The sequence below is a fragment of the Hakea prostrata genome, chromosome 3, assembly GCF_041222555.1.
Source record: "Hakea prostrata isolate BN-2017 chromosome 3, UWA_Hpros_2, whole genome shotgun sequence".
Classification (NCBI taxonomy): Eukaryota; Viridiplantae; Streptophyta; class Magnoliopsida; order Proteales; family Proteaceae; genus Hakea; species Hakea prostrata.
This window is the reverse complement of record NC_142602.1, coordinates 13,196,385-13,207,615: the sequence shown is the minus strand read 5'-3', so window position 1 is coordinate 13,207,615 and position 11,231 is coordinate 13,196,385. Positions and strand designations below refer to the sequence as shown.

At 37.9% G+C, this 11,231-nt stretch overlaps 1 protein-coding gene across 2 annotated transcripts; it reads left to right on the top strand.

Moving 5' to 3' along the window:
• The first annotated feature begins 4,889 nt into the window (after positions 1-4,889).
• LOC149020898 (uncharacterized) lies at positions 4,890-9,732 on the top strand. 2 transcript variants are annotated; one of them, XM_089149119.1, is made up of 5 exons: positions 4,890-5,116; positions 5,250-5,332; positions 5,658-7,614; positions 7,804-7,948; positions 8,742-9,732. In XM_089149119.1, the coding sequence occupies exons 3-5, from the start codon at positions 5,710-5,712 to the stop codon at positions 9,395-9,397; spliced, it is 2,706 nt and encodes a 901-aa protein (XP_089005245.1). In that variant the 5' UTR covers positions 4,890-5,116; positions 5,250-5,332; positions 5,658-5,709; the 3' UTR covers positions 9,398-9,732. The 2 variants fall into 2 exon arrangements, with proteins under 2 accessions (XP_089005245.1, XP_089005244.1); XM_089149118.1 differs by having other exon boundaries at positions 5,648-7,614.
• Positions 9,733-11,231: the final 1,499 nt, after the last annotated feature.

The following is an 11,231-nucleotide window of genomic DNA, read 5'->3' as shown; positions in this document are numbered from 1 at the left end:
GTTTGCAAGAGATCTACGTTGTAAATTTGAATTTCTTTAGATTACTTTTCAATACCAACGGCAAGCTTCTTGCATGTCCCGTCGCATATAGGCTGTGTGGCCCCTACACCTAGGGAAGCCTGAAAATTCATAAAAAATAAAAATAAAAAATAAAAAAGTTATAATTTTTTATAAGACATCATCTTCTAACAATACAACAACCTTTTTTTTTTTTTTCAAAACTTTTTTAAATTTAAAATTATGGAGAAAGGTATAGTGTAGGCAAGGTTCGATACGGCGACAATCGTCGAAATGTCGGACGATTTTTGAATCACTATCGACTCAGGGTAAATTTGAAGTCACCCTTCACTCCTCTACTACCTGGTTTAGGGTTTAGAGAATGGGGGCGATCGAGAAGATAGTGCTAGATTCAGGATGGCTAGCTGCAAGATCTACTGAAATTAATCTTGATTCTTGATGGAGTTCAACTTACCACTACAGAGAGACAGAGCAGTTGTTACAGGAGCACATCTGTGAATTAGGGAAACCGAAATTGCCAAAGAGCAGAGAGAGAAGAGAGAGAGAGAGAGAGAGAGAGAGAGAGAGAGAGAGCGCTCACATGTTTTTGCAGCGAGAGAGAGGGTTTTTGCAGCGAGTTTTGCAGAAAGAGATTGTCGGAGGCGGGTTTTGTAGAGAGAGAGATCGCTAGAGATGGGTTTTTGGAGAGATCGTTGGAGATGGGCTATGTATTTTTGTAGCGAGAGAGAGATTGGCGGTGGCAGGAACTCCACAAAATCGCTGGAATGTTGCTGCTAGCTCACTGCTCCATGCCTTCACCTGAAACGAGAGAGAGAGAGGGAGACTCGCCGTCGGAAATCTGCAGCTAAGCCCTCTGCTTCAACTGAAAATACTCAAATCACCGGCAAAGGGCGAGAGAGAGAGGGAGAGAGCAGTGAAGTTTTTCCGTCGTCAGAGTCAAAGAAGGTGAAGAGTGGCAACGGCAGTTCGATTTTGGTTGATATTTCGCCGATTTCACGATTTTCTAGCGATTTTTCGACAACTTTCAGACGACTTTCGGTCGATGTCGTGTCCAGTTTCGTGTCGCCCTGCAACGACATGCCGATTTATCGCCGAACGCGACATTTCGGCGATAAATTAGCGACATAATGTACCGTGAATGTAGGTTATCAATCGACATTGGTCAACATACCAAGGGAGAAGAAACACTAAAAAAAGGAAGAAGAATCTTCTAGGTGTATCAGTGTTATTTGTTTTTAGTAGGACCTTGAATCCTATATAATAAAATCAAAATTTCAAGTTGGTTAGGGATGACAAAATGAAGTCGACTCCATGGATCTTTGCACAGCTTTATTTGAAGTCAAATAAAATACAAGGCTTGCGTCTTCTACTCGTGTATTTTTTTCTCGCCACTTCTCTCAAGGTTGTTTGAAGTTCATTAAAACTGAATTAGATCATTTTCTATGCATGGGCATTTAAAAGTTTCTGTCAAATGTGGTCGACTCATCTCAATTGATTTTTCATGTTAATATGTAAAATTACTAAAATTTGTGTCAGTGCATTAAAAATTTAAAACACACAAAAGTTCCTTTAAGAATTAACTTAAACTAAAATAAATATATAATTGTTAAATTTACAATAAGTTTACACAAATCAATAATATATGCTTCTCCTCTTAGGTTTGACAATACTAAATTCACAGTTTCATCCATGCATCATTGGATCCAAGTATGCACCCACAAATGACTTAAAACTATGGATATGATTTGAAGTACACTTTGTTGCACCATATGCAAATCCATTAATGCAATATTGTTTAGAAGGAAATGCCTTCTTTAGCTCGGACAAAGGAATCATTTTGGTCCTTGCATGCTCATGTTCAACAAACTACTTCCTTAGAATCTGATAAGCCATTGTCTGTGATGTTCAACCAGCTACTTTCTTAGAATCTAAAGCAAAGCAAGATTGGGAGGCGAGGCTGCATTCTTTGGGACTACCATGGCGAATTCTTGGCTACAAAAGTGTCTTCTTGTAGGATTTGTCCACCATCGTATTAGAGATGAACGCAATTCGGGATGGAATTTTATTAGCTCAACCTCTTCAGGTGTCTAAGCCGATGGTTCATTTAGACTGTACGACTGCTATCAATACCCTCGATGGGCTAGCTCATTCTCTAGACTGGACAAGCTGTAGATTTTGAATCTATTATTTCAGTTATATTCTTAAGTCAAACAATGTATTTGTAGACTTTTCCACTCGTGGAGCTAGGGTGTTTTCCTTAAAAGGCCGTGTTTGTTTGCTGGAATAAAGGTGAGGTGACAAAAAAAGGTAGGAAAATTCTTGAAAAAATCAAACTTTTGGTACTTTTCCTAAAAGTGTATATTGTTTGGTTGCTTATGGTGGAAAAGTGAGAGACAAGATTTATTGAATCAAGGAAATTTGTTTGGTGAGGTGGCAGTCCAATTTTCTCACTCAAGGCTTTTTAAAACCCCACAAATTTTGTGTGACTTTGTGGAAAAGATTGAAAAAATAAAAAGTGGGACCCACTACTACCACTTTTCCACAAAACCATTTCCTTTCAATTCCTTCCCCCTCATCTCATTACTCATTGGCCTCACATGTTTTTTTTTCCACCCTTTTTTCTCACCCTACCTTTGCAAACAAACGCAGCCTAACCAAAGTTTGAAAAAATAAAATGTGGGACCCACCACTATCACTTTTTCACAAAACCATTTTCTTTCCTTCCCTTTCCATTCATTTTCTCTCACCCCACTACACATAAGGATCACATAATTTTTTTTTTCAACCCACATTTGCAAACAAACTCAGCCTAACCAAGAGTTTGGTGGAAAAATCCACCTCGTTTTTAAGTTGGATAACTCTTTTATTGCCTTCGTAAATGTTTGTCTGGAAAGTAATAATATAATTCTACTTTTGGTCGGAAAAAATAAAAACGAAACGTTCTAACTAGAGCACAAGTCGGTCCTTAACCGCCAAGTTGTGTTTTAATTGGACCGATTCTTGCGTGTGCCATCCAATTCAAATAGGATTCAATTAGAGCCGATCCCATAACGATTCCATCATCTGAACCGTGCAGAAGAAGGAAAACCCAAAAACTGAAAACAAAAGCGGTCACATTTATTATGGACACGTAAAATAGATGATGAAGGGGCCATTCCACAAGTGTATCGTGATGCATTCAAACTTGTCACGTTGGTCTGGTTTTGGCAAAAGCATTTATTACTCAATTGACTCGTCAACCAAACATACCCGTTGTGGACAGTAAGGCTAACAAACTCTTCAAAACCTTTTATTGTGAAATTCAAGAAATCACGAGAATGTCTACCAAAAAATCTGCCGGTGCCACAAGGTCAAGGGAACGTCTCGTCGGATAATAGTTAATTAAGCTAATGGGACCGGTTTGGCTTAAATTGGGTTTGACTGGATTAACCCGGTCTATTTGGTCGGTGTATCAAAATACGCATGGTTTAGTAGGATTTTTGTTTGGCAATGGTAGTTATTTTTTTTTGTATTAGGGGATGAGAAGAGTGGAACCTACGACTTCTTTACTAAGAGGTGTTCGTTGAAGACGGAGCTACCCTAAGGTTCAGGGGCCCTACCTCTGATATTTTTAAATTTTCATAAAAGAATAAGTGATTTCATCTATTAGCTTAATTTTCATGTGTGAAATCCAAGCATTTCTCTCCCTCACTCTCTCCGATTTTCTTGAAATTTTCCTGTAGAGACTTTATCTGAGCCCATGAACCCTCTTATGTGAAATCCTGGCTCCGCCCTTGTTGATCGTTGTCAACTAAGCAACTTTTTGACTATATGATTATACTAATGGAGATTGATAATAGTTTTAAAAACGACATAGAGACAAAATAATACCAATAATAAATAAAATAAAGAAAAAAACCATTGAGATATTAACATGTACATTAAATTAAGGAATCATGTGACTTTGATTTCAGATAATCACTGACCCGGATTTTGTATAATGAATGTGAAACCTTACATGTGCTATGGATTCCTCCAATATTGACTTGGGTACATTTTGTTTAGTCCACAAAGAAATGAACTTTGGGTACAGTCTAAGTTAAGAAAAATAAAATATTATATGTGTTAGTCTATCAATTCAAAGAAATCCTTATCTTTCTAAGAAAACATAGTCATGATGCGGGTCTTTTTATGGTGGATTGGCTTTTCAACGAGCGAGATTAACAAAAGCATGCATGTTCGCATCATAGGTTGAAGTAGTCATTTTGGCTCCTGTTATGTGTAAGCATGATTGACGTTCTCCATAAAAGCGCGTTTTCAATCCAATGAAAACATTGATGATAGCATAATGGGTCGGATAGTCATTTTACTATTCAATCTTTCACATAGAATTTTTCTCCTTATTGTTTTTATCCAGTATTTCATAAATGGAATTTAACCAGCCTCACTCTCATTATGGATAAAAAAGGAATACAAGATTAGAAACATCTTAAAGTTTTTTATTTAAGTCTTGTAGAATCTAACTACAAGCTGCAAGTTTGAATGCAATAATGACAATTAGATTCATCTTTTCCTCCCAGGTACGACAATTTAGATCTAAGCTAAGTTTGGCTATGTTGTTAATGAGAATCCTATAAAATTAATGACTGTAAATTTTGCATGAAGACAAAAGGAAATAGTAAGAACATAATGAAGCTTATTATCTATGAAATTTCATAAGCAAGCATTGTCGTTAGTGTTTTACAATAAATATTGTCATCTATCTTTTTCTTTGTTTTTGGCCACTTGGTTGGTGTACTGTCACCAATTTCGCATTAATTTTCGTCCAACCCCAATCAGTAATGTACTTTCCCTCTTTATCTTTTGAAAGTTGAAATGGATAGCTTATTTGGTTAACTCTGCAAGAACCATGCGGCAAGTACCAAGCAATTATAGAAAAAGAAATAAAAATTTGTCCTTCAATTCATTTCAACCATCTCATTTTCTTGAATCCATTAAAAAAATGCAGAGGCAAATCCATTTTATTTTTGAATATTAGAAGTGGGTATGAGACATGAAGTCAATCTAGCCGGTGCTGCTCTTCTTCTTCTTGAATCTGCATGTCCAAGCTCACATGGAGGTGAGAGATCTCGATTAATTTACAGACTGTTTGAAACCCATTTTTCATTTTCTTTCTTGGGTTTTCTGTTTCATGATTAAACTGGGTCGATTTCTTTCTGTTGGTATTTTAACTCACTTTTGGTTATCTGCAGCTCATTGGGGGTGGTGAAATAGTTGCAGGAGGAGTTTTAGAACTTAGATAAGAAAGCAGAAAATGGTGTGCGCAAGCACTGAGGTATGGATTTTGTTTATGTTCTTCTATTTTGCTCATTTATCTTATAACAGGAAAGCTGATTACTCATTTCAGTCTTGCATTTTGATTGGTTATCCTTTGTAAGTTTGATTTCTGTCTGGGTATTCTCTTGTTGGCTGTTTTGACTTTTAAGTTGGGTATGGTTTGAAATCTTCAGAGTATTTTTAGTTTCTCTTTTCAGAACTTTTCAGTTTCGTTGTTGTTTTGCTGGGAATTGGTTCTCTGTTCGTTTTACTGTTAAAAAAATCATATGGCCTGTAAATATTATTCTAAAACAAATTTGTTTTGTTGTGGTAGGTTTTATCAGGGTTTCAGTTCCTGATCCTGTAAATTGGTTTTCTTTTCTCCCCTCATAAAATATGCCTCAAGATACACTCAAGTCAATTGTTTATAGATCATTTGTCCATTGTGATGATCCAAATGGAGTGGTGGAATGTGGGACAATTAGAAAATCCAAAAGTGGTTCACGACAGGAGCGACAAACTCAAAAGGACCACTGGAGAGTTTCAAATCCATCTTTTGTTTGTGAGGAAGAAAGGAATGGAGTGGCATCTACAGAAAAAGAACTAGATGTTCCCCTTCCCTCACAACTGTTGGAGGTTTCCAGAGGAGCTCAGAAGATAAATGACATGATTGATTCATGGACACATGGTCGGAGATTGGATGACCAATCTAAAGATGATATTGCTAGGAATTTGTTAAAGGGTGCGTTGGATCTGCAAGAGTCATTGAGTACACTTGGCAAGCTGCAAGAGAATTCAAAATACATGTCTCAGTTGAAGAAAAAGAGACAGAAGCATAAAGAAGAACAGAATTTTGAACTAGAAGAGAATGAGTTGGTTGTTGGAAGAACATTTTCAGATCGATATGAATTCAAAAATACTCCAACAAATTTCCAAAACCCAAGACTTTCTGATGTTGGGTCTCCTTGGAATTGCAGTGACGAACTCAAGAAATTGATCAGAGACAGCTTATCCGGGCAACACCTTTTACCAATGCATTCCACTGAAGACAAGGATTCTTGTGATAGAATTAAAATGGATTGTGAGTTGGATATTCCTTCCACAAGCTCAAGCCAATCAACTTTGGTTCCCTCTAACAGCTCTGCATCCTTCAGTAATTTAGTTTCATCAGTGGCCCAGGAGAAGAAGGCAAAATCTCTAGGGTTGATTGCCAAGCTTATGGGTCTGGAAGGGCTCCCTTCAGAACCAACACCCGAAAGGACAGGAGAGAAATATTCATGTCAGCAGAGGCCAGATTTCGATATTGAGATGCCAAAACCAAGGAAGCCCCAGCTTGTAGATTCAAATATGGATCCAAACCAGAAAACACTTAAAGATGTCATTGAGACCATGCATTTTAAAGGACTTTTGAAGACTACAAATGATGAAAGGCATAAATTTCAGCCCCATCTTTCAGATACTTCCTGTGTGAACAAGAGACCTGATGACAAAATTCCACCAATTGTGATCATTAAACCTCTGAGTTCTTGCATGCAGCGAGATGCTCCCCTTCAAAGTAATTTTATTTGGGATGAGACAGCTTTGGACTCTAACCAGTGGCTCCAATCAAAAGAGAGAAAAGAACCTTCCACAAAAGTGTCTACTGGGGAAGACAGAAAGTTAGAGTCTGACCAAAAGAAGAGGCCAGAGAAAAAGAGAAGAGAAGAAGAGCCTGCAGCCAAAATGTCCATAAGAGAAGAGGGAGCTTTGAAACATAAACATGTTCCTGGAAAATTGGACACAAGAATGGAACATCAAACCAAAAGGCTTATTCAAGAAGAAGGAACCAAAAATCCAAAAGAGAAAATCAGGGAACTAGAAGCAAGAGGGTTGAAAACCCACCAAGGGAAGGCATCTTCATATAAGATGAAGTCCTCTATTTCTCCAGATAATGAACCACAGAAAAAGGAGGATAAAAAGAAAGTTGAGAAGGTATTAACTGATAGGAGAAAAACACAAGAAAAAGTGAACATGAAGTCTGCTACTCTGTCAAGATCTCCAGATCATGCAAGAGCAGCCTTATTCAAGTTGCAGAAGCCAGATAGAACATATACAATGGAAAAGAATAGGTTGACGCACCAAGAAACTACCACTCAAAATTCCAAAGCATCACACTCCTCAAAACCCATTTCAAATAGTTCTTCCAATCTGGAGAATAGAGAGCAAGCAAAAAAGGCTAGACCCGTTGGAGCATCCATGGCAATTGGTGCAGTTGCGAGTATTCCTTCAACTAAAAGATTTCCGAATAAATATTTATCCATAGTAAGTACTCCATTACTTTATTTAAGCTTTTTCATTCAAACCATGAACTACTTCTTGTTTCAGAGCTCAAAGGGAATGAAGGAATATGGATATAAAATCTGTGGAAACTAGAGTTCCTTGAAACCCACCCATAAAGAAGAATAAATAAATAAAAATTGTGAAACTAACACAATTTTCTATTATCTGCAGACTGAGAATTCACAATGCATGCACAAGGACAAGAAAACCAATCTAGCATGTGTAAGAGACTCTACATTGCCAACAACTAGCACTTCGGTTAGGGATCAAGACAGCACAGAGGAAGGAACAGGACCATCTGAAATGCATTCTGAAGGTAACCAACTTATTTTAGTGATCAAATCACAAACCTAACCGTGCTGATTGCTGAAGTTTCATTATTTCCATATTGATATATGACATAACATGCATTTTTCAACAAAATATTCTTCTTAAATCCTAAGTACGTTAGGTTATCTATACAAGAATCCTCTTCTGCCATTACTGTCCATGTAGAGTCATCTCCCACTAGAAAAGTAGTTATATTTTCCTCACAACTACAAGATGTCATCTTTCGACCTTCCCCTTTTTTACTATAAATTCTGAAACCTTGCCCAAAGCAGTTCATCTAGGTGAATTCACTGGTCTTTGCAAGATTTGGCTAAACCTCCTCATCCTGTGCATGTTTATATGTACAGATGTAAAAAATTTACCTTTATAGAAGGTAATCATTTCATGGACCACAACTTCCAATTCATTCCTAAAAGAGACAATAGAAGGGGTGGTGGGTCATGTTACTTGAACTACCAAAAAACTTGAATATTTCTTTAAATCAAAGTACTTGTCCATCCCTGCAAAGTTAAAGGAAAAGAACAAATAAGAGAATCTGTTATGGTTCATGATTTCATTACATAAAGGGTGGGTGTTGAAGTAAAGAGAAAAAGGAGAATAAATAACTTTATGGTAACTTGATATGTACACATGAAAATGCATAATTAGTCATTGCTTTAAGGTTCTGTTGTTCCATTATCTATCATGTTTGCTGCTAGTTACATATATTCCTATACCCTCAGTCATTTATTCTATAATATTGTTGTTTATGTGATCCCATTCCTCTTTGTATACTACAGATTATTGTGAAGATTGGAAAAAGTTCCACGGTGAAGTCACACCAGAGATTGATCAGCATGAAAAATGTATTCAAATTGCAGAAGAGGCTACCCTGCTGCTATCTGGCTGTGAGAATATCGAGCGGAGAAGTGCCGGAACTGAAGTTGAACTCAGGTCATTGCTTTTGAGCAGTCCATCGTTCCTCAGCTGTGTGGAAGAGTTCTTTCACCTCAGTATCGACAAACCTATAGGTCTAGAGAAAGCCAGTAGTATTGCAGAAGTTGGAAGCATCAATTCCAGAATACTCTTAGAGTGTGCAAATGGACTCTTGGAAAGAATAAGTCTCAGAAGGTCCCAAGTTATTGCTCCTTTGGTTTGGACCCCAAATGGACAAATTGACATCTGTTTTGATCAATTAGCAGAGGAAGTCTGCAAAGGCTTGGAGAATCTAATAAATTACAGCAACAGTGATGGTGATGTTCTTCTCATGGATAGTCTTTATGTAATGTTGGAGAGAGATCTCATGGGCAATGGAGGAATGATGTTGACTAGTTCGTGGGATTTGGGTTGGAAGAATGGATTTTCTGTGGACGAAACTGGTGAGTTCATAGGTGAGGTGGAAAAGCAGCTTTTGAATAGCCTGATTGAAGAGTTTGTTGTAGACATTTTGTATTAGATTTGTTCTTCTCTTCCCCTGATAGCTACAGAATCTTGTACATCAATGATACTTGGATTAATCAACATTGTAAAGATGAGATACACCCACAACGTATTTCAGAGATGTGGATTTTAAGAAATTTATGGATAAGGAGACCACTTGAATCAAGTCTTTCTAAAATCCCAATTTCCAATAAAAATTTGCAGAATTCCATCAAACATTCAGGTTCATGTAATTCAAATCCTGACAACATCGTTTCAGTTTTCACTGTCTCAGAATCACATGCATGAGAATGTAAAAAACAATAATTGACGGAATACAAAGCAATCATCATCTAAGATCCAATCTGAAGTTCTTCATACCCAATGAGGTCGCGGGATAAACATCTTTCCACAACATTTTGGAGGCTGCTTCTTGTCCTTTTGGTGTTCCATTAGTTGAGATTATGTGTTGCCAACAACCAAAATACAGTGTGTTCTAAGAGTACATGGTTTGTACCGAAGTAAAAGTCCCATAGAAGGCTTTGGGGGTACAAAGGCGCTTTTTACGTATAGGGATAGGGATATTACATATGCCGCCGGTAGAGTTGAACCCATGACCTCTCCACTGAGAAGCAGGCTCCTAACCATCTTAATGGGAATTTTTTTTTTTTGTACAAAGGCGCTTTTTATATTACATATGCCGACGGCTCGCTCTCGGTCAACTGTTCAGCGAACCATCCGATAAGCATAAAAATCCTGGCCGTTGATCCATATTAGTGCACTTTAAGGGAGTTAAATGAGCATCCGAAACGGTTTGCTGTCTATGAACCGAACCCCATTTGCTGAACCAAACGCACCAACCCATATATTTTTCAGAATCGTTAGAAAATACCAATAACACCCGGTGACCGCCAAGTTCCTCGTCTTGCCTCATTTCAGAAGGAACCCTGAAAAGCAAAATCGCAGAAAGCATCTCTCAAGGTTCCAACTTCCAACTCAACTCTAACAACAACAACTCTATGAGTAAAGTGGTTAGTATGAACAATCTCTTACCTTACGATCCTAGCGCCGATCTCGCCTCTGGTTACGTCTCAGACGATGTTGTTCACTCTTCCGCCAGCCACCGTGAGCAGAGAGCTTCGATTTGATTATTACCAGGAGTTCTATGGACGGAAGAAGAACACAGGCTTTTCCTTCTAGTTTTGCAGAAGGTTGGGAAGGGCGATTGGAGAGGAATCCCAAGAAACTTCGTCAAGACATGTACACCTACTACGGTAGCCAGCCACGCCCAGAAATACTTCGTCTGGCGAAGTAACCTTAACCGGCGCTGGCGCCGATCTAGCCTCTTCGACATAACTTCTGCTCCTGTAATTCTCATAAAAAAGAAAAGAATAAAATTTCCCCTTTTAAATCTCGAAACCTAAAACCTAATTGTCGTTTCTGCTTTCTTGGTAGATAGTTCATGGTGTTAAGGTTCGAAGAAGAGCAAATTCCGCAGGAACTCACTAGAAACCCTTGTAGTTCACATTCAAATCAACTGTAATGTGAATCGATCCTTGAAGACCTTACAAGAAGATGAGTTTGTAGACCCAACCTTAGCAACAATCCTAGAAAATATAGGAAGAAATTTGAAACCCAAACAATAAACTCGAAGAAGAAGACTCAAATGTACAGATAGGTTTCGCAGGAGTGTTTTTCATCCTCCGTTTTCTCTCAGATTCGAATTTTGAATTTTGAATCCTGCGTAAATGAATTCGTGAAGGAATGAAATTTGAAAAATGGGTAATTTTCATTTCGACCCCTGAGGTTTGCTCTATGTCATTTTTAGTCCAAAATAACTGAGACTTTGCATCTGCCTCCCCTGTACTATA

Coding starts and splice junctions, on each gene's coding strand:
- LOC149020898 (XM_089149119.1), top strand. CDS start 5,710: ATGCCTCAAGATACACTCAAGTCAATTGTTTATAGATCATTTGTCCAT. Junction 7,615..7,803: donor CGAATAAATATTTATCCATA/GTAAGTACTCCA, acceptor TATTATCTGCAG/ACTGAGAATTCACAATGCAT. Junction 7,949..8,741: donor ATCTGAAATGCATTCTGAAG/GTAACCAACTTA, acceptor TGTATACTACAG/ATTATTGTGAAGATTGGAAA.